The following is a 21,141-nucleotide window of genomic DNA, read 5'->3' as shown; positions in this document are numbered from 1 at the left end:
AGAGGCGCCATGACTCACTAGGAGTGAGAGAGCTGTAGTACATCATAGAAAAGGAAAAGCAGTAAGGGTACATGAATTCACATGTGGACATCTTAGCAAGTGTGTGGCCAGGAGTGATCCTATAATCAAGCTTTTATGATGGCTACAGTTGATATAATTTATAACCAGCAGTGGGCCAGTTTTGAGTGTACACAGTGATGTGGGTTGTAGTACCCTCATAAATATGTGTGAGTGTCACAGGATGGCTGGGTTCGGTCTCCACCCTTCCTTGATATTCAGGTTTCGTATGTAGGTCAGATTAAAGCCTGGAAGTGTAAAAAAGGATTGCTTTCTTTCGGCAGTAACATTATTATTTTCAATTTTTATTTATTTTGAGATCAAGCCTCTCACTTTGTAGCCCAGGTTGTCTCTGTCCTCAAACTCAGTACCTATGACTTTTGTCAGTATCCTGAGAACATGAGCTCTTATGTAGGCTGAGAAAGTGACCCTTTAGAGAAATAAAACCACTGGAGAAAGTAGATTTGCCTTTTTAAAGGACTAGAAGTGGAGGCTGAACATGCTTGCTTACTTACACATGTGCCACAAACCTCCCCAGTAGCTGGGCGAGCGAGAGGCGGCTGTAGTCAGCTTTCCACATCCAGTCAGGTGATGATGGCTCCTGAGATCAGTATTGAAGAGCTGTTTAGTGACCTCCCGGATCTGACTGTCTTGTGGATTCAGAAAGATGGGAAGTGTCACCTGGGTGGATATCTTAAGCATCCAGTTGACTGCCTCACCCGTTTCTGTATAGATTCCTTCAACATTACCCTGCCAGAGGAGAGGATTTATCTCCACAGCAGGAGACTGTGCCCAGGTAGCCATATTTGCAGGAAGTGACTGACTCAGGATTTGAGCCAGGCCCCTTTGGCCCTAAGTTCTATAGCATGTGTATTCTGCTCTTGTTTATGAAGCTACACCTAAGCATGGTGGGCCACACTCACTCCAGCACTGTAGGCCATGCTCACCTCAGCACTGTAGGCCATGCACACCACAGCATGGTAGGCCATGTTCACCTCAGCATGGTAGGCCATGCTCACCCAGGGTGTGCAGATATACAGCCTCTGCCTCTGGTGGGGGTAGCTCTGCTTTTCTAAAATGGGATGGCTCACTTGCTTATTTCAACATGCACAAATGATTTTGGAAATTTAGGATGAAAACACTAACCCGGTGCTTGCCACACTCCAAAGCAACAGGTGTGAAAACCTGGACAGCTGTGCACACTTCAGCTCTTGTCCCTGCTGCAGAAGCACTGCTTGGTGCTGTGGCGCTTGGCTCTGTGGCTCTGTGGCGCTGTGGCTCTGTGGTGCTGTGGCGCTGTGGCTCTGTGGCTCTGTGGCGCTGTGGCTCTGTGGCTCGCTGTGGCTCTGTGGTCTGTGGCGCTGTGGCGCTGTGGCTCTGTGTTGCTGTGGCTCTGTGGCGCTGTGGCTCTGTGTCTCTGTGTCTCTGTGGCTCTGTGTCGCTGTGGCTCTGTGGCGCTGTGGCTCTGTGGCGCTGTGGCGCTGTGTCTCTGTGGCGCTGTGTCTCTGTGGCTCTGTGTCTCTGTGGCTGTGGCTTGTGGTTTCTGTGGCAGGTATGCTCTGTGGCTCTGTGGCGCCTGTGGCTCATGTACATGCTGTGGCTCTGTGTCTCTGTGTCTCTGTGGCTCTGTGGCTCTGTGGCTCTGTGTCGCTGTGGCTCTGTGTCTCTGTGTCTCTGTGGCTCTGTGGCTGTGTTGCTGTGGCTCTGTGGCTCTGTATCTCTGTGTCGCTGTGGCTCTGTGGCTCTGTGTCTCTGTGTCGCTGTGGCTCTGTGGTGTTGTGGCTCTGTGTCGCTGTGGCTCTGTGGCTCTGTGGCTCTGTGGCGCTCTGTGGCTCTGTGTCGCTGTGGCTCTGTGGCTCTGTGTCTCTGTATCTCTGTGGCTCTGTGGCGCTGTGTTGCTGTGTCTCTGTGTCTCTGTATCTCTGTGTCTCTGTGTCGCTGTGGCTCTGTGTCTCTGTGTCTCTGTGGCTCTGTGGCGCTGTGGCTCTGTGGTGTTGTGGCTCTGTGTCGCTGTGGCTCTGTGGCTCTGTGGTGTTGTGGCTCTGTGTCGCTGTGGCGCTGTGGCTCTGTGGCTCTGTGGCTCTGTGGTGTTGTGGCTCTGTGGCGCTGTGGCTCTGTGGTGCTGTGGCTCTGTGGTGCTGTGGCTCTGTGTCGCTGTGGCTCTGTGTCGCTGTGGCTCTGTGGCGCTGTGGTGTTGTGGCTCTGTGTCTCTGTGTCTCTGTGTCTCTGTATCTCTGTGGCTCTGTGGCGCTGTGTTGCTGTGTCTCTGTGTCTCTGTATCTCTGTGTCTCTGTGTCGCTGTGTCTCTGTGTCTCTGTGTCTCTGTGGCGCTGTGGCTCTGTGGCGCTGTGGCGCTGTGGCTCTGTGGCGCTGTGGCGCTGTGCTGTGGCTCTGTGTTGCTGTGTCTCTGTGTCTCTGTGTCTCTGTGTCTCTGTGGCGCTGTGGCTCTGTGTCTCTGTGTCTCTGTGTCTCTGTGTCTCTGTATCTCTGTGTCTCTGTGTCGCTGTGGCTCTGTGGCTCTGTGTCTCTGTGTCTCTGTGGCGCTGTGGCTCTGTGGCTCTGTGGCGCTGTGGCTCTGTGGCTCTGTGGCGCTGTGGCTCTGTGGCGCTGTGGCTCTGTGGCTCTGTGGCACTGTGGCGCTGTGGCGCTGTGGTGCTGTGGTACTGTGTGCACTTCCAGCAGCTGTCCCACCTAAGGAGATTATGCCTTATGCTTTCTGTCATCACATCAATTTTCCAGCTGAGTTTTTGCTGTGACTTGTGAGTTAAAAAAAAAAAAAAAAGGAAACCTGACTGTCCTTAGATATAATGGAGGAGAAGGTTTATTGTAGATGGGTGGGAGAGCATAGCCAGAAGCAGACATCTGGAAGAGTTCAGAGTGGACATGAGCTAGAGCCATGTGAGGAGAGGAAGGGAAGTAAAAGAAAGGAGAGGAGAGATAGGGGGACCAAGTGCAATAACCAGGAGACCCAAACAGTAAGCCAAAATGGTTGGATTACATAGTGAAGGAGAACTGAGGGAAGGGCAGCCCAGTGCCTGGGCTGGAGAAGTGTAGGATGGGTTATGGGGTATGTTAGCCAGGAGGATCGGGTAATAGGTAGAGACTGAGGGATGCTGGGAGAACCTGGTGGCCAGTGTCCACTTTGATTATGTGACCTGGGCCATTTGTCCCAGGTTTTAGGACCTAACAGCTGTTTAGGAGCAAGATGTGTTAGAAATGACACATGGAGTCATCCAGGCCACCTCGTCCCTTCTCTGGCAGGTGACACTTAGGGACCCGTACGGCTGCAAGTACAGCCTAGATTCTGCCGAGGAACATGCCTTCACACAGCTGCACTCTGAGTGAGAAACTACTCTGGCTAGCATGCTGATCCATGTGCTTTACTCCAGTGAGTAAGTGGTTATTGCAGTCAAATGGCTTTTCTCTAATGGGGAAGCATAGCATTGAAATCTGCACCAGACCCCTCTAGGCTGCACCACACTGGCAGGTGGAAATACATTTGGGAAGGATCTGGTGACAGCTCTGGCCTCCGTAGTCACTGCTGCCCACTAAGCAGCTATGGCCTCTGTAGTCGCTTCAGAAAGAAGCTCCTCTGACCAACGTTGACAGCAGTGCGGGTCCCACTTTCTGATGGATGTGTTGTAAAACATGGCTCTATAATTTTGGCTGATGCCATGTTTTTTAAAAATTCAACCTTGTGGAGAATTTGGATGTACAGTGCTCTTATACTCTCATTGGTTAGTATCTTATACTAACCAAAACATTAGACTGCATTCCTTCATGAGAGTGTTTGTGCTGAACTTTCTGGTGTGGCCTCAGAAGTATGCCACAGTGGCCCCTAGGGAACAGGGGATGCTGGCTCCAGAGAAGGTAGGACACAGTGTGGACACTGGAAAGAGCTGAGGTTCCAAGTTTGGGCACACAGGGCTAGGGTTAGGGTTTGGAATCTCCTTCTAGGGACTCCCTTTTTGTTGTTGAGAATAAAAGCCTTGACTGTGCTTTCTCTGGTCTTTGTGCTCTCTTTTCTCTCTGTCTCCCTCTTTATATCTCTGTCTTTCTCTGTCTGTGTCTGTGTGTCTGTGTCTGTGTGTCTGTGTCTGTCTGTCTGTCTCTCCATTATGCTTTAGCCTCACTGCTCTCTTTGAAGTCCTAGAACATTGTAGGGCTCTGATCAGACAGCACCTCCCTACTGAAGCCTTTGCTTGCTCTGATTTAATTAGCATGCTTCCTCCACGGGAGGATACTTTTACTGTTTTCCAACACCCCAAATCACTTACTTCTTAATCCCTGATCAATGTGAACTTCATGGTTCCACTTAATTCATTTTAGTCCCTTAAACATGTCTCTTGTCTAGGTGCTGGTTCATTTGCTAACAGGGGAGTGAACACTTGAAAACCTTGGCCATAGATTACACTGGTGAATGGATGCGCTTGATCTTGAACCTCAAGCACCTAGCCTTAGCACTCCATGCCTCAATCTCCATTCCCACCTCTGGCTATTAGGGATGGTCTTTGCTGCAACAGTCTGGGACCTGATGTCTTGGGGTCATCAATATCTCACCTAGGAGGTACGCTTATGCTCTGGAGTCTGGAAGCATCCCAGACCCTCCACCACATAGAGACTGGTCTCTATCTGTCGCCGTTGGTACATTTTCTTATGTGCACTACGGTATTCTAGGAATCTGTCCTTGGGTTTGAAGTGCCTCTCTCCCCAGCAGTTGCACACTGTATGCACTGGGTCACTGTATACTTGTTCAAACTAAGAGAAAACCTAGATCCTTATCATACTGTATGCTGCTTCCAAGATGTGTAGTTTCTTTAGGAAGATTTAGGAAGAAGCCTGTTGTGTTCCTTGGTGCCTATGAGTGAGACTAGCAGCAGAGTCACCTGCTTCATGTCACTCACCACAGATGCCTCCAAATACTTTTTGAGCTGCAGCAACCCAAGGCCTCAGACTCCGCAGTGGTCTCCCAAGTTTGAATGGCCCTACTGTCCAATAACCCTCAGCTTTCCTGGACCATGAAGAACAGTTCTGGAGGGCCTGGAGACACAGCTCAGTGGTTAAGAGTTTAGTTCCCAGCATTCATGTCGGGTGACTCACAATCGTCTGTAACTCTAGCTTTAGGCCGGAACCTCTGTGCCTCTGTGCTCATGTGCACACCTCTGTGCCTCTGTGCTCATGTGCACGTGAGTTTTTTTCCCGGCTGTGGTGGTTACGTTCCTTTAATCCCAGCATTTGGGAGGCAGAGGTCTCCCAAGTCCCAGGACAGCCAGGACTATGTAGACAACCCTGTCTTAACAAACAGCAGACACACACAACCCTAGTTCCAATGCTGAGTAAATGTGCGTGTGTCTATTGGCGCAGTGGCTCAGTGCATGTCACGGGGGAAGCTGGTTTTGATTACTTTTTGTCAGATCGTTATTTTTCTATTTGGAGTATATAATTATGCTTCCATGGAAACACAGGTGGAGACTACTAACTGCAGAGAGGGCAGGAAGTGGAGTGGTGAGTGTTCACTGGTAGATGCTGTGCTAGGCAAAGGGTAGTCAATGACTTGTGTCTGGCGCCAGTGAGCACAAAGTGCTATGTGAGTTGAAGAAGGGTCATGGTTTTGATTTTCTGTGACCCTGCTGAAGGGGATGTAGGTTTCACATGTGATGAACCCATTAAATACAGATAATCGTATTATTTTTCTTTCCTCTCCCTTGCCTCCTTCCCCTCATCCCCCCTCTCCCTGTTTGGCTAAGGGTCTCACCATGTAGACAAGACTATGCAAATGTGTCCTCCTTCCTTACCTGAGTCCTGGGATTGCAGCCACATGTCACCGTGCCTGGACTACTTTTGTTTCTGACCTGCGTCTGTGCTGGCCTTTTCTGTGCAGTGTACAGTTATCAGCACAGCTCAGGAAAGTGTCCTGGCCTGTGAGGCCCCAGCAGCTGTGGGTTTTGCTCAGGGCTTCCTTTACACTGTGAAAGTGATTCAAGACAAGGAGTGAATCGTTATTGATTACAGTTTAGCTTTAAGAGTGTATTGCTGCGCTCAGTGGGGTGCACCTGTGATCCTAGCAATTGGAAGGCAGAGATAGGTGGCTGACAGTTTGTGCCAGCCAGAGATGCTACCTACTAAGACAGACAACAAAAAACAGGGGGGGCGGAAAGAGAGGGGAGCAGTTAATATGAATTGTTGACTGTTTCTGTGCCTTGTGTTCCTAAATTCAGAACCAGCTCTTGTTAGCACAAACAGACAGGCATTCCTCCTGGGGAATGTAACAGTAGATTTGGGGTCACAGAGAAGGAGACCACCCTTTCGACAGGCGACAAGAGCGGACACGGAAACAGGAAGAAAGAGACCACCCTTTCGACAGGCGACAAGAGCGGACACAGAAACAGGAAGTACGCTCAGCTTCCCTTCCATATCAGGACCAGGAGAGCAGACTCAGGAAAGAGGCAGCTCACCAAGTTCTGCTCTGACCGATGTTTGTATCGTTGTCAGTGTTGACATTGAGAATTCGATCCTCACCTGGACTTATTTTAGATGATGCATGAATGGTGGAGAGTGGTGCAGATTTGCTCACTCAAGGCTAAGGACGTCATCTTGACATGACTAAGAGCAAAGCAAGTCGGATGTTGTAGTGTAACTTCATGATACATCGCTGGCCTCATCACATCCCAACTTGGGCATAGGGAGCTACATGGTGTCCTACAGCTATAAGGCCTTTCTGTGCCCCGCTGTGTTCTCAGTAATGATGGAGGCCTTGTGTTATTCCAGTCCACAACCAGCTCTTACCACTTTCGCTTATTCTGTCTGCTGCATGGCTTGTTGCCTCAGTCTCTAACACGGGGCCAGCTTCTTCCTCACACAGCGCCACTCCCTTCAGTCTCTCTCCTCTTTTGCCTTAGGTCATCAGCGTTTTATTAAAACCAATCAGGAGTCGAGAGAGGCCGCCGCCTGTGGGGTGTTCTCTCCTCAGTGGAATTTAGGGTCCACGGTGCTCTCTTGTTGAGAAGTGTGAGGTGCCACACTAGTGGCTGCGAGCCGATGAGAAAGGCATGGCGCTCGGGCTCAGGTCTGACGTCATTTGCACAAAGAAGTAAAGTGTCTGACTGGCCTGCAAAGCTGTAGGAGCTAAAGCAGGCCAGCAGGAGGCTGGGACGTTGCAGAAGAAAGTCACCTGGTCTGTGAGAAATCTTCATGACTTCAGAGTCTGCTCCCAGCCTGGAAGGTAAGAAGATGTTCTAGGCCATGGCAGTAGCTCAGTGGGTGAAAGTGCCTGCCACCAAGCCTGGTGATCCGAGTTCATTTCTCAGGACCCACGTGATGGAAAGAGAACAGACTACCCGAAATTAGCCTCTGACACCACTCTCACGAGAATGCCTGTGTGCATTAAACAAAACATAATTTAATTTTTATATATAATATAATATAATATAATATATATTTTATATAATTTATATAATATTATATATAACATTATATATTTTTATATAATTTATATAATATATTGTGATCATATTCTTTCTTACCCACCTCCCTACTCACCCAACTTCTGTTCTTTCTCTCTCATAAAAAAGCACTAAAAACCAAAACCAAATGCACACACAAAACCCAAAAGAGCCAACATAGACTCCAATGTGAAAAAAGCCTGCTTTCTGTCTGCCTTGCCCAGCATGGAATATTGCTGATTCTTCTTAAGTACACTCAGGTTCTTGAGCCCTGGGGGAAGGCTGATGGCTTCATGGCTCAGATGGGTTAGGGCGTACATCTTCTTAACAGGCAGGGACTCCGTGTAGAGAAAGACACCCTAGGCAAAGATCTGAGGGGCACTAGGGGGGGCAGACCCTAGGGACTGTTGACTACAGACATTGGATAGTTAACAACGGCTCGGGGTTCTGTCCTGCTGCTGGCATTGCTGCTATTAAAGAATGGGATCTACTCATAGGTGGAGACATGCCCTTGTATTCTTCCTTAAGAGTTAATCCAGTTTGGTGGACCCATGACCTGCTCAAGGGATCACCACTAGAGAATAGACTTGCTGTATGCCACACTAAAGAGGCAGAGGAACAGTTTTTACTGAGGTGATGTCAGAATTCTATCCCTAGTTCAGTCTCAAGGAGCGCAGCCATGCTCCCTTGTAGGGTGGCCTGCTTCTTTTGAACTGCTCAGGAAGTATAACTTTTCCTTTCTTCTCTGTTTCTGTTGTAAGCACCCCTTCCTTACATCTGTGGCCTTTTCTCTAAAGCAGTCCTCCTGCACCATATGTTGTCTGCCTGCAGCCTTCTGATGACCCTTGCTGACCCCTGCAGGTTTAACTCACGTGGTTTGTCCTGTTTTCCTTTCTTTTCCTTTCCTTTTGTCCTCTATTCTTCTCTGGGTAGCTGCTGGGATGAACAGCCTGCTCACCCACGGGGCTTTCTCTCTCTTAATCTCTAATAAGGTTCTCTCATTTCCAATTCAGTCAACAAATTGTTTTATTAATGAGACTAAGAGCCCCAACAGGCCCCTGATTTAATCTCTTTGTTACTATTTTAATTTTTGTATGTTTGGGTGTGTGTGTGTGTGTGTGTGTGTGTGTGTGTGTGTGTGTGTGTGTGTGTGTGTTTATGACTGCACTATTCCTGCCATGTGGGTTCTGGGAATGAGCTCAGGTCAGTAGGCTTGGCTGTGAAGAACCATCACTCACTGAGCCATTTCACCTGCCCTCTTTCTTGTTTTGAGACAGTCCTGAGACAGTCACCTACCTCAAGTGCTCTGTTGTCAAAGATGAGCTTAACTCCAATATGCTTGCCTCCGCCTCCTGAGCGGGCACTGCAGGGGTGCACCACCTCCTGTGCGGGCACTGCAGGGGTGCACCACCTCCTGTGCGGACACTGCAGGGGTGCACCACCTCCTGTGCGGACACTGCAGGGGTGCACCACCTCCTGTGCGGGCACTAGAGGGGTGCACCACCTCCTGTGCGGGCACTGCAGGGGTGCACCACCTCCTGTGCGGGCACTAGAGGGGTGCACCACCTCCTGTGCGGGCATTGCAGGGGTGCACCACCTCCTGTGCGGGCACTGCAGGGGTGCACCACCTCCTGTCTGGGCATTGCAGGGGTGCACCACCTCCTGTGCGGGGATTGCAGGGGTGCACCACCTCCTGTGCGGGGATTGCAGGGGTGCACCACGTCCTGTGCGGGCATTGCAGGGGTGCACCACCTCCTGTCTGGGCATTGCAGGGGTGCACCACGTCCTGTGCGGGCATTGCAGGGGTGCACCACGTCCGTCCTGTGCGGGCATTGCAGGGGTGCACCACGTCCTGTGCGGGCATTGCAGGGGTGCACCACGTCCTGTGCGGGCATTGCAGGGGTGCACCATGTCCTGTGTAGGCATTGCAGGGGTGTACCACGTCCTGTTCGGGGAAAGCAGGGGTGCACCACCTCCTGTGCGGGGAAAGCAGGGGTACAACACTGCCAGTGTTTCCCAGCTTTTCTAAGTCCCATTTCAAAGTTAAGTTTTTGAATTTGTATGGAGTACAGTTCTGCATGACTTAGTTTATAAGAATTGAGTCTGTGTTTCATATCAAAGTTAGAAACACAGATTCACTGTTATTTAGTATTCTTTAACCTCTCTCTCTCTCTCTCTCTCTCTCACACACACACACACACACACACACACACACACACACACACACACACACACACACACAAAGTCTCGATGTTGTTTAAATATGGGCCCATGCCCAGATAAAGCACACCAAACCAACACATGGGGAAATTTAATGGGAGACTGAGACAAGGGGAAGGGATGACAGAAGGAAAAGAGACAGATGGCAGAAGATGTCCGCCTTTATTTGGAATATGACATAACTGCTCCCAGGTGGAGTTAGGAATTAAGCCAGAGGTATACTGGGATTGTATGGCTGTTGCCATGGCCACAGTGACCAATGGTGTAGCTGTGGGAGCTGGAAGCAATTCCTGATATCAACACTCCACTCCTACTCCCCCAAATACTCCATTTGAATTTTATGTTGTACTGTTTCCTTTAGTAGCTGCCTCAGTACCTCTGAAGGAGACTCACCAGCTACCAGGACAGTGATCTTGGCTTCCTCCATGGCGTTGGAGGCAGAGGCCCAGGGCAGCATGAGTCTCCAGCTGCCAGGCCCAGGAGAACTGACAGACTCTCCTGTGGAGGAGGAACTTGGGGAGCCTGGCCTGTCTTGTCTAGGCAAAGTGGGGCAATCAACTCTCCAGTGTCCTGCTTGTCCACATTTGGGCAGGGTCCTGGTGTTGGGTGAGGTAAAGGGAGGTTTTTCACCCAGGGTTGGCCTTGCCACATTTAAAGCAGACTCCAGGTGGAGTTGTTCTGTGCCCGCCATCTTCTTTGGAGAAGGTCTGAGGCAGCTTGCAGGAGCTGGCATATCTCGGTATCACAGGAAGCGTTCCATTAAACATGAAATGCCTTTTGTAGCAGGTCTCTGAAGAGTTTGAGGATCATTATCTATTAAGTGTATTTAAATTAAACAAACTCTGTTCCTTGTTTTAGGCATAACTTTGGAAACTACATAGGAGGCTAAATAATGCTTATCCTGTAATCAAATGCATCAGTACTTAGCATGGCCACAGCATAGCACTGAATACATTAAAGAGTTCCATCATTTATAACTTAAATGCCTTAATCATCTTTGACAGTTTACAGTGAGTTAGTAGTTTTTATTAGATTAGGATTTTAAAACTTATCCCTTTTAAGTTTGAACTTTAAAAATAACACTTTTTGAATTGAAGTTCTTTTACTATCAAACTAAAACTTTTATTCATACATACGGTCCCTAGGGAGACTTTACTGAACCTTTTACACCATTATAAAATACTGAGGGTTTTTTTTTTGGGGGGGGACCCAAATCACTAAATCTTTTCTTTTTTTAAATGTGAGTACAGACACAGCAGAAGAGGGCATCAGATCCCATTACAGATGGTTGTGAGCCACCATGTGGTTGCTGGGATTTGAACTCAGGACCTCTGGAAGAGCAGTCAGTGCTCTTAGCTGCTGAGCCATCTCTCCAGCCCCAAATCAGTAAACCTTAAAGTGAGCAAAGACCAGGAAGCTAGACGAGTATTACTGTGAGCCCGAGTAGGCCTCAGGACTTTACAAACCCTACTTACAAACATTTTACTTATCTCAAGGTTTTAGAAGCCTGGTATTGAACAGTTAGCCAAGATGTAAGTAGTTTGGTGCAAACCAGCTAGGTGTAAAACCCACGCTGGTATTCTAGGCCAGAGCTGAGAGAGAATGTAGCCTGTGCAGTGGGTGCCAAGGGCATAGAAGCCAGAAAGACATTGTATGGCACAGAGACGTAGAAGAACAGTTAAGGGACGAGGACAGACAAATGAGGAACTCCACCCGGAAGAAGGGTTCCAACATCAGAGAAGCTGCAGGACTTAGCAGGCAGCTCCTAGGGGCAAGGCAAGGAAATTTGACAGGTATAGGTCCAGGAAAGCATAAAGAAAGCTAGAACATGTAGCTTGGAGTTAGAGGCACAAAGGAGAGAGTCCAATCTGCTACAGAGACTGCAGTCCTGGAAGACGGGAAAGAACTGGGCAGAGCTGGAGAAAAGGAGCTGTCTCTGTGGGTGCAGCAGCCCAGAGATGCAGCAGGCTGCAGGAGCTAGAGAAACCAATTGGTGCCCACATGGAGGGCACAGCAGCCCAGACTCTAGAACTTAGAGTCAGATCTCCTGGAGACAGGAGCCACAGAAACAAGTGATCCGTACGAACCTCAGGAGAGTCGGATCAGCAGCGGTTTTGAGCGGAGGCTGCAGGGGAGGACATTGTGTGCCAGGTGTACGCATACCCACTCCTTTGCTTCTGCCGCCCTCCTGCTAGGTGTGGCTCCAACTCTCACTCTGCAACAAACTTACAGATCCATCAGCAGGAACTAAGAGACAACATTTACACAGTGTGGGGTAGAGCAGTCAGGAAAGGAACAGGGCTGTTTGCACTGTTTGTATAGATCCCAAATAATGCTGGGATCTAGGATACTGTTAGTCAGCTGAATTAAGATTGAGTAACTAAGGGATTTTGAGGTCAGAACTGACTGTAAAAGTGGATCAGTTTGGAGCACTTTTATGAGGAAGGGGGAAATGTCCGATGCCTGTTGTCTGGGGGTTCCCTCACAGCTGTCTAGTGAGTCATCACCTCACTGGACTGGGGGTCAAGGCCTAAAAATCCAAGGAGAGACAGTGCCTGGTATCAGTAATTTCAAATAATGCCAAAAGGCAAAAACCGAGTTAAAAAGCAAAAACCTCACAGAAGGGAAAGGGTCAGAGGATGGGCACCTTGGCCTGCAAGAGTACTGGTCTCAGGCAAGCTTTTTTTTTATCCGCCTGAGAGGGGTCACTTACTAATAGCCAGCTGTAGATTGAGGGCCAATCTGTAGATGAAGGGTGGGTCTGTGGCAGTGGAGATACAGGAAAGTCCCCCTGTGAGCCGGGATGAGATGGGGGCATGGTGGCAAGGCCTTTATACGGGACTCTGGTAACAGTGGTGATGGAGGCAGGCTGCATTCTGGAATGTGGGCAGTTCATTTGTAAGCACTTTTGACGACTCCGTGTGAGCATGAGGAACTCCTTTGCTTCACTCCCTCAGACCCACAAAGCACACGTCTGCAGCCTTGGCACCATCACTCTGGTTGTTTTGTGATCAAGCCGTGGTGGCTGTAAAGTGCAGCTAAGGCACCAGATAAGTGACATCATCCCACATGGCAGCCTGGAGATTGCATTCACCATTTTCGCCTGCTTTGTGTTGTTTGGTGTTCTACAGATTCATTGTTTTTTAGTTTCCTTGGCCTTTTCTACAGGGAATCCCCTCCCTGCATTTAAGCACTTCAGCTTCCTGTCATTTACTTCCTGAGGCAAGCTCCCCTGTTGTCCTCTGCTAACTTTAGGAATCTACTTGTTTCAGGAGTTTATACCTTCCCATTCTGGCTTTTATTTTGTCCTAAAATAAGAATTTGGAGTACTGCTGCCACCTCCTTCTCCTTCCTCCTCCCTCCTATTCCCCTGTAGTCTCTCCAAGCAGCCCATGTGAGCCTGAATGCAGGAGTGTGCTGCTTTACACTGGAATGCTGGGACTGCACTCGAGGTCACTGGATTAACCCAACCCTCTGCTTTCAGTAAGGCACCCTAGCTTTCACTCGGTGCAGACCTACCTACTTTAGCTTCCCCACGGACAGCCCTGTCCTGCCGGTCACTCTGACTGCCCTCGTGGACTGTGATTCCCTATTTGCCTCTCAGGCTGGCACTGTCAGCCTTTTGGGAGTCACTCCACCTGAGTCCCAGTGTACTTGGTGGAATTTCCTTACTTCATACCAGCCCAGTGCTCAGCTTCAGTAGTTTTGTTGTTTCATTTCCTCTACAACTTTCCCTTTTCTTTAGAGCAAAGATAACTCATCTTTTAAAGGAAATGAATTTAAATTAACATGCTCCTTGAATCATCTTCACTGGAGCCTTTAAGTTTTCTTCAAGTCACTCAGGTGTTAGGTTTGCTGGTCACTCCTGTGGTGCTTAAAGTCAACTTAAAGTTCCAGAACCCAGGGCATTTCATTGTCACCAATGGCCTTGCCTCTCCTGCTGATGGCCTCATGCTCGCTGGTTATCTGAAACTCAGCCATGGATCATGTGAAGATAGAAAGGCCCCAAGCTTTCACTTCAGCTCTGAAGGCTGCTCCTTGTCACCCAGAGCTACCTCAGGCCTTGGCTCTTCTGCAGTATAATCCCATGATGGTTAGTAGGCTTGCAGGACTTTTCACCTCTCAGCACATGTCTGGTCCATTTTGTGAAGCTCGTCACTGGGCCTTTTCTCTGTCCAGTGCTGCACTGGTCTTGCTCTTGTTCTCCAGGTATCACTGCAGCTGCCCAGCTCATTCCCAGCTTTTTAAATTATTTGGTCTTCAGTCCAAAAAAGGTGCTCGTGGATAGGCATGCCCCCCTAGCGTGGCCTTGCAGTGATGATGCACTGGTCCCAGAGACTCTCTCAAGGCTGTTGGATGTCCATCTAAGTGGTTTTTATACATGGCTCTTGGTTCTACCTCTGTAGTTTTCTATTGCTATGGTAAAACACCATGAGCAAAGCACCTTAGAGAGTGTTTACTTGGGTTTATGGCACGGAGAGATAGTGTCCACGATGGCAGGGCAGAGGCATGGGCACAGGAATAGTTATGAGCTCACACATGATCTGCAGAGGACACCGAGTGCACGCTGATTTGCTTGAGCCTTTTGAGACCTCAAAGCCGATCCCCAGTGACACAGATCCTGAACAAGGCCAAACCTCTTAATCTTCCCCAAACAGCTCCTGCAACTTGGGACCAAATATTCAAACATGTAAGTCTAAGGAAGCCATTCTCATTCAAAGCACCATAGCCTGGCACGTGGAACCACTGTTCCAAGCACACTGTAGGCAGGCACCACCTTCCAGAGTACGTTTTCTTTTTGTTTGAGAAAATGACGTTTGGCCAATAGGAAAGTTGTATGCATGAGCTTGTGCCCTGCTAAGACATTTCTTTTCCCCAAGGCTTTCCGGGTGATAACTCCGAACCCTGTACAGAACTGCAGTAACCCTTATCCCTTCAGAACCCCAGTAACCCTTACTCCTGCAGAACCCCAGTAACCTTTACTCCTGCAGAACCCCAGTAACCTTTATTCCTTCAGAAGGCCCTAACCACTCCTGTTGATACACTGTGTAAGGTGCTGTAGTGTACAATAATTACTAATTGTAATTTTTTCTTTATTAAGACTTTTTTGGAGAAATTGTGCATCTGCACACATATGTGCACAAATATTAAATACGAACATTAAAATGAGGGAGTGTAGTTTTCGATGCATGTGAAAACACTTACCTGAGTGTCTTTCTTCTCCTAAAGTTGTACCCAGTCTTTGGAACGTTGATGCAGAAGTCACAGTCCCTGAACAGAAGCCTGGGGAAGTTGCCGAGGAACTAGCAAGCTCCTATGAGAGGAAGCTCATTGAGGTAAGGTTAGCCCTATTTCCGATGCCATAGTTATCTGGAATGCTGGCTGCTCAGGTGTGACCTAGGTGAGGGCCCTCCTGCTATAGCAGCAGCCAGCACCACAGACCAGAAAGACAGAACACAAAGGGAGAAAAGGGAGTCTGCTCTCTGGAAAGCATTACTTAGCTAGAACACTTGGGATCTCTGGTAAGTGTGCAGGAGTGAGAGCGTGACAGGTAGCATTAAACGCAGAAGAACTTGGGCCTGGAGAGAAGGTCTGGTCAGAGGGAGCTTGCTGGTTACTGGCTGACCAGGGAGCCCAGGGGATTCTTCCTTCTCTGCATCCTCAGTCCTGACTTTGCACCACCACCCCACTTTTTATGTGAGTTTTGGGATCAAACCGGAGTACTCACGCTTGTGTGGCAATCCCTGGCCCCTCAGCTAGCATTCACTATCCAGATGGCTTTTCCTCCTCCTCTGATTAGGAAGGGGGAGACTGCTGTCTGTTCTTGTGGCTTTAGCATGTCTTAACACCAGCCATCTGCTAACTTTGGTGTTCACATGAGTGGAGCCCTTCGAGCTCTGTGTGATGCTCTGGTTTTACCCAGAGAGTGGTGAACACTCATGGAGTGGAGTGGGGAGCCAGTGCAGTGGGAGCCAGTGCAGTGGGGGCCAGTGCAGTGGGAGCCAGTGCAGTGGGGGCCAGTGCAGTGGGAGCCAGTGCAGTGGGGGCCAGTGCAGTGGGGGCCAGTGCAGTGGGGGCCAGTGCAGTGGGAGCCAGTGCAGTGGGAGCCAGTGCAGTGGGAGGGTAGAGCTTCGGCCACCATGCATCTTTCCTTCTTAGCAGAACCAAGAGGGAGGTATTTTTTATTTTAGTGCTGTGACTACTTGGAGGATCCCCAACACTATGATCCATCCCAGTGTGAAGGAGCTCCTGCTGTCCTGCTGTCTGTCTTTAGAAGCATGCAGTTTGTCCCCATTTGCATATGGACTCTACACGTTTGTTCATGGTGGCCTAGAACCCAGCACCTGGGCGGCCTTGGTCCCAGTGAGCACCACGAAGCCATCTGTTAATAGTAGGTGAGCAGCAAGTGCTGAAGACTGAAATAGTGAGGCTGCCCCAGGACTGGGGGTGGCTCTGTGGTAGAGCACTACCAGGCATGAGGTTCTGGGTTCTGCCCTGTAGTACTAATCCAGCCCCAAACACATTCCAGATTGTCTCTGAAACCCATGGTTTGAATTTTGGAAAACAAGTATGATAATTAATATTGTTTGTTAACAGGATTTAAGATCATTTAGGAGACAAATCTCTAGGCGTGTCCATGAGGAATTATCTAGATTAGTTTAAGTGAGGAGGGAAGGCCTCTGTTAAACATGGGCAGTGCCCTTCCACGGCCTGAATTGAATAAAAAGGAGACAGCAAGCTGAGAACCAGCGTCGTCTCTGTTTTCTGACACATGCGTCAGTCTCAGGTTCCTGCATGGCTTCCCTGTCATGATGGGCTGTGAGCCATGAGCCAAAATGAAACCTTCCTCCTTAAGTTGCCCTTCCCAGGTATTTTGTCACAGGTAACACACACACACACACACACACACACACACACACACACACACACACACACACACAAAGAGAGGGCTGCAGCAGCTGTAGGGTGACCCAGCAGGGGAACATATGGGGAATGTGACTGCTGCTGTAATCCTAGTGTCCGACTCTCCAGTGTGTCCTACAGCTCCAGGCAGTAGGCTGAGATGTCATGCCCATGTCTTGTGACCTCCAAAGAGTCACCTGAAGAAGGCCCAGTGCTCTGTGACTACTGATCACAACTCTGCAAAGTTAATTGATTTGCTAGATTTCTCAGCAAGGAAGAAGCGAAAAACCATTTCCCAAATCTATAACCTCTGCTTGTGCTCAACAGAGGGCAACAATATGTCTTACAGATATTTTGTGTTACTTTATGCTCCAGTGGCCTATAGTGGACCAGGCCGGGAGCTCCTTGGGGTTAATGTGAACAGAGCTTTTTGGGACACATATCTGTTAAGTACCACAGCTTCAGATGCGGTTGGTGCTCCATAAATAAAACACTACCAACAGTCTACTAAGTGGATTCTGGCACCCTGTGAAGGATGATGCATAGGATATTGTGTGGAGTCTCCGATTAGGCTGATAGTTGGCAGGATTAAATGTCTGGTAGGGGCCTATGGCTCAGGAGAGAGCACTTGCCTGGTGTGGTTGAAGCCCAGGTCCAATTCTCAGTATGGCAAGTAAAAAGCAAAAAGAAGGAAGACTTCTAGGGGAGAAAGCAGGCTCTGTAGAGGAGGAAGAGGCTCTCTTTTGACACTCAGGGCTGAGGGAAGCTAAGCTTATGCTGGAGAGGACCAGGGCAGCAGGCAGCTGGGCTGACTCTTACAGGTTTGCCAGCACCTTCTCAGCAGCCAGCCTGTGCCTCCTCCCGTTATCCTGTCTTCTCCTGTCTTTGTCCCTGAGCCTCTGATAGAGCTGGTAGTGGTAAAGAAGAGGCCCAGATGACCCTCTACTGGCCTTTGCTCCTCTAGATTGAGTTCCGTTTCCTTCCCTGAATAGTGGCTTCAGTGGCAAAGCCACTAAAGTCAGTTTCTTAGGTGTGGAGAGAGCAGGCACTCATTATCCCAAGATTAAGGAGGTGGTGATCCTGGGGAAGCTGCAGGGCAGAGGAGGAGTCAGGCACTGTCTGGAGCAAGGCTTTGAAGGCACCTCACCACAGCTCTTTTGCATAACTCCTCCCTCCTCCTTTGGACCTCCAGTGATGGTGCTCATAATTTTCTTTGTAAACCTTCCCCTCTCTCTTGAAGATCTGAAACTTCAGATTTTTTCTCAGTAGAGGTTTTGAAGTTCAAAGACATTGGCTACATCCAAGATACATCTAAGACTCTTCTTTCTCTCTTTTAGGTAATTCCTGTGGTTCCACCTAATCTCCCTAGAGTTGGTCAGTCCACTTTGGTGGTTGGCCTCCAGGAAATGTAAGATGTGGGTAGCATTCAGACTTTGATCTTTCTTCTTCTTGACATTGACTTTGGAGTCTGGTGGCTTAGAGGACACTTGATGCCACAAAGCAGAGGAGTTCTGATCTCCCACTTCCTGTTGGGCCTCTCTAAGCCTCAGACTCTCAGTGGAATGTGACCAGTTTCCCCTCCTTGAGGTCTGCTCTAAGAACTCAGTAAAGTCTAGTTCAGGCCAGGGGAAGCTCTGCGTCTTTCTCATCCTGGCCGGTGTGTTGGAGGAGCAGGCGTTCCCAGCTCTCTGCCCTCCTTTGCTTCATGGATCCTGAGATACGCAGGAGTGCAGCCAGCAGCGGCAAGCACTGGTTCCTCAGCTCATCTAGTCCCTAGAGATGCCTTGATGCTCCTGGGTTGCCAGCACTCTTCTGTTGTACTCCTCATCTGAGCCAGACGCACCCGCTTCCTCATAACTGACAAGGAATTCTCTTTGTCTCATCTGGGTGTGGTGTTATACACTTGTGATGTTAGCACCAGGGAAGCGGAGGCGGAGGCAGGAGGATAGTTCAGACTGTCTTTTTAAAAAAAAAAAAAAAAAACCAACAAGAGATGGAGGAGGCTGTTCAGTTGCCAGAGTGTTGGTTTTGACTGTGCTGAGGCCTGGAATCTGGGGCTGCGTCTGACCTGGAGTCTGGAGTACTTAAGGAACAGACACACACACAGAGACACTTGGAAGATGATCCAATCCTCCTCCTTTGGACGACAGATAAAAATATTTGTAATTATAGTGGCTGATTTCAGCTCCTCAGTCCTCCACTATTTTGGGTCCCTGTTAGCTCTCTCCCTTTATGCAGGAAGAAAGTTCCTGAAGCTACTTCTGGGCCTGTGGCAGGAGTTGCCTGGTCTTGATGGAAGAGATTCAGGAGATCCAGTGCAGTTCTGTTGGTGCTGGGCAGGCCTGTGGAGGGATCAGGGCTGTTGTCAGTGCTGGGTAAGCTGGCCCTTCTTTTACTTGAAAAGCTGCTGCTTGAGGGTAGAGCTACAAACTTCCGAGAGAGCAGACAGCTGATGTGACTTGTGGGATCCAAGGCTTGCCAGCCTGGTATGGAGAAAGTCTCTTCTTGCAAGCCAGCCCTGCGGTGACTCACCTGTACCCCAAGGCATCTGAAGACTTGATGTGCATGTTAATAAACTCCTGCCTCATCTGCAGCCTTTGCACAGCGGGTGGGGCAAGCTGTCTGACCTGACAACTAACTTGATTCCCTTTTTCATGGTCCATCCCTGACACACCTTTCCTTGTTAACTTTTATCTATATTAAAGGCAGGTTTATTGGGAAACCTCTCTTAGCTGGGAGAGTTCACTGACTGAGGCTGGGAAGTCCCCATGGGGAGAGTGGGGGTGGGGGTGGGTCAGAGGGAGAGAGAAAGAGAGAAAGAGAGAAAGAGAGAAAGGGTATGCATGCAGAGGAGAGGAGAGAGCCAACTTTTCTTTTCACCTTTAAGATCCCATCTGAAGATGGGTGTGGTGGAGGGGCTGTAACCCCAGCACCTAGCAGGCTGGGGCAGGGGCATTATAAGGTTGAAGCTAGCCTGGGCCACTTCTCTGCTCAAACTGAGCTCGGTCTCCCACATCCTAAAGCATCCTCTTGTCTGACCTGATCCTGATGGAGCACTCTCTGCACTTGCCTTGACCGTGCTCACATTTCGCCCTTTCTCCAAGTCTGCTCTGCTGCAAGCCCAGCAGATGGCAGTGTCTGTGCCCCCGTCACCATCCTTCCATCTTATAGCCTAGCATCCTGCAGGACCCCTGGCATCTGACTGTAACTCATTTAAACAGCATTTTTGTTGAAGACCACAGGAAAGCTGGACCAAACTGGCTGTGGCAGACACAAGACATTTATTCATCAAGTCCTATCTTGGTTATCTTTCTGGGACCTTGTGACTTGCTCAGGCCACTGGGATCTAACTAGAACTGATGTGCTGTCCAGGCTGGAGGTGAAAGACCCCCGGAGCGGGGAGACCTTCACTCAAGTCTCGGGATGATGCGACCCCCCAAGAACTCACATGAGACCGTCCTTGCTGTAATAAACTGAGGTTTATTGATAGGAACCAGTGCACTGGGGTCGAGACTCATATCCCACAAAGGGGCAGTGGAATTCGACCTCCAGTAACTAAGACAAGGGGAATTTAAAGGAAGAAACCTCAACCCAAGCGGGTAGGGAGGGCATCATTGGAAAATGTCGAGAATACCAGTGAAAAATCACAAGGAGGAGCTTCCTGTTTCTCAAGATTGTTTACTTTATGGTCCATCAGTTCCTGGGAGAAGCTTCCTGCTTCTCAAGATTATTCTCTAAGATTTTAATCTAACTTTATGGTCAGCTAGTACAGGTAGAGGGCAGGGTCTGGAATTGGAGGTATTTAGAGCTTTTTTAAACTTCTGACTTCTTAGCTGCATTTTTTATTCTTTCATTCCCTACTTCTTCTAGTGGCTAGTTCTAATCATAGAACTAAATTTTAGTATCTTTATAATATTGGCTTTCTTGTCCTCCTAAAGCATGATACTGGTGGCATAACATCAAAATCTGAACAGTACTCACTCTTTCTCTAATGAAGGTAACTAGTTTCTTTAACACACATGGACCTATAATCAGAAGCAGAAGCAAAACTAAGAAGTGTCCCATAAGGGAAGATATCAGAGTAGTCATCCAAGGAGATCTACTAAACCAGCTCTCAAACCATCCCTGATGGTCTCTGTCTCTGTCTTTTGTCTAACCTTTTCTTAAATTTACTTATGGAGTCTTTAATTACTCCTGAACGGTCTACATAGAAGCAACATTCTTCTTTCAGTGTAGCACACAGACTCCTTCTTTAAGGAATATCAGGTCTAATCTTCTATTCTGAAGGACTACCTCTGAGAGGGAGGTTAGGTATTCTTGGAGGTCAGCTAAAAAGTCTTTTTCACTCTTTTTATATCTGAGTCAATGGCAGTTCTGAATTCTCCATAATCCTTGTGTTGCAGGGCAACATCAGATGTCCTTGTAGCTGCCCTGGCGCCTAAGATAGCCCTAAGTAATTCTCAACTCTCTTTTGTGTCTTGCTAAGTCTTTAGCATCAGGATTCCAATCTGGACACTAT

The 21,141-nt window shown here is 48.8% G+C and overlaps 1 protein-coding gene across 4 annotated transcripts in view; it reads left to right on the top strand.

The window, feature by feature from the left end:
- Positions 1 to 21,141, top strand: part of Snx29 (sorting nexin 29) — a 405,066-nt gene that overhangs the window by 224,559 nt on the left and 159,366 nt on the right. For 3 of the 4 annotated variants that reach the window (XM_032912855.1, XM_032912856.1, XM_032912857.1), the window contains one exon: positions 14,949 to 15,055. The exons of the other annotated variant lie outside the window; for it this stretch is intronic. In XM_032912855.1, coding sequence (XP_032768746.1) covers positions 14,949 to 15,055 — 107 coding nt within the window. The remainder of the gene's footprint in view (positions 1 to 14,948; positions 15,056 to 21,141) is intronic. 4 annotated transcript variants of the gene reach the window in all.

The sequence above is a fragment of the Rattus rattus genome, chromosome 9, assembly GCF_011064425.1.
Source record: "Rattus rattus isolate New Zealand chromosome 9, Rrattus_CSIRO_v1, whole genome shotgun sequence".
Lineage (NCBI taxonomy): Eukaryota > Metazoa > Chordata > Mammalia > Rodentia > Muridae > Rattus > Rattus rattus.
This window is presented reverse-complemented; position numbering and strand designations above follow the sequence as displayed.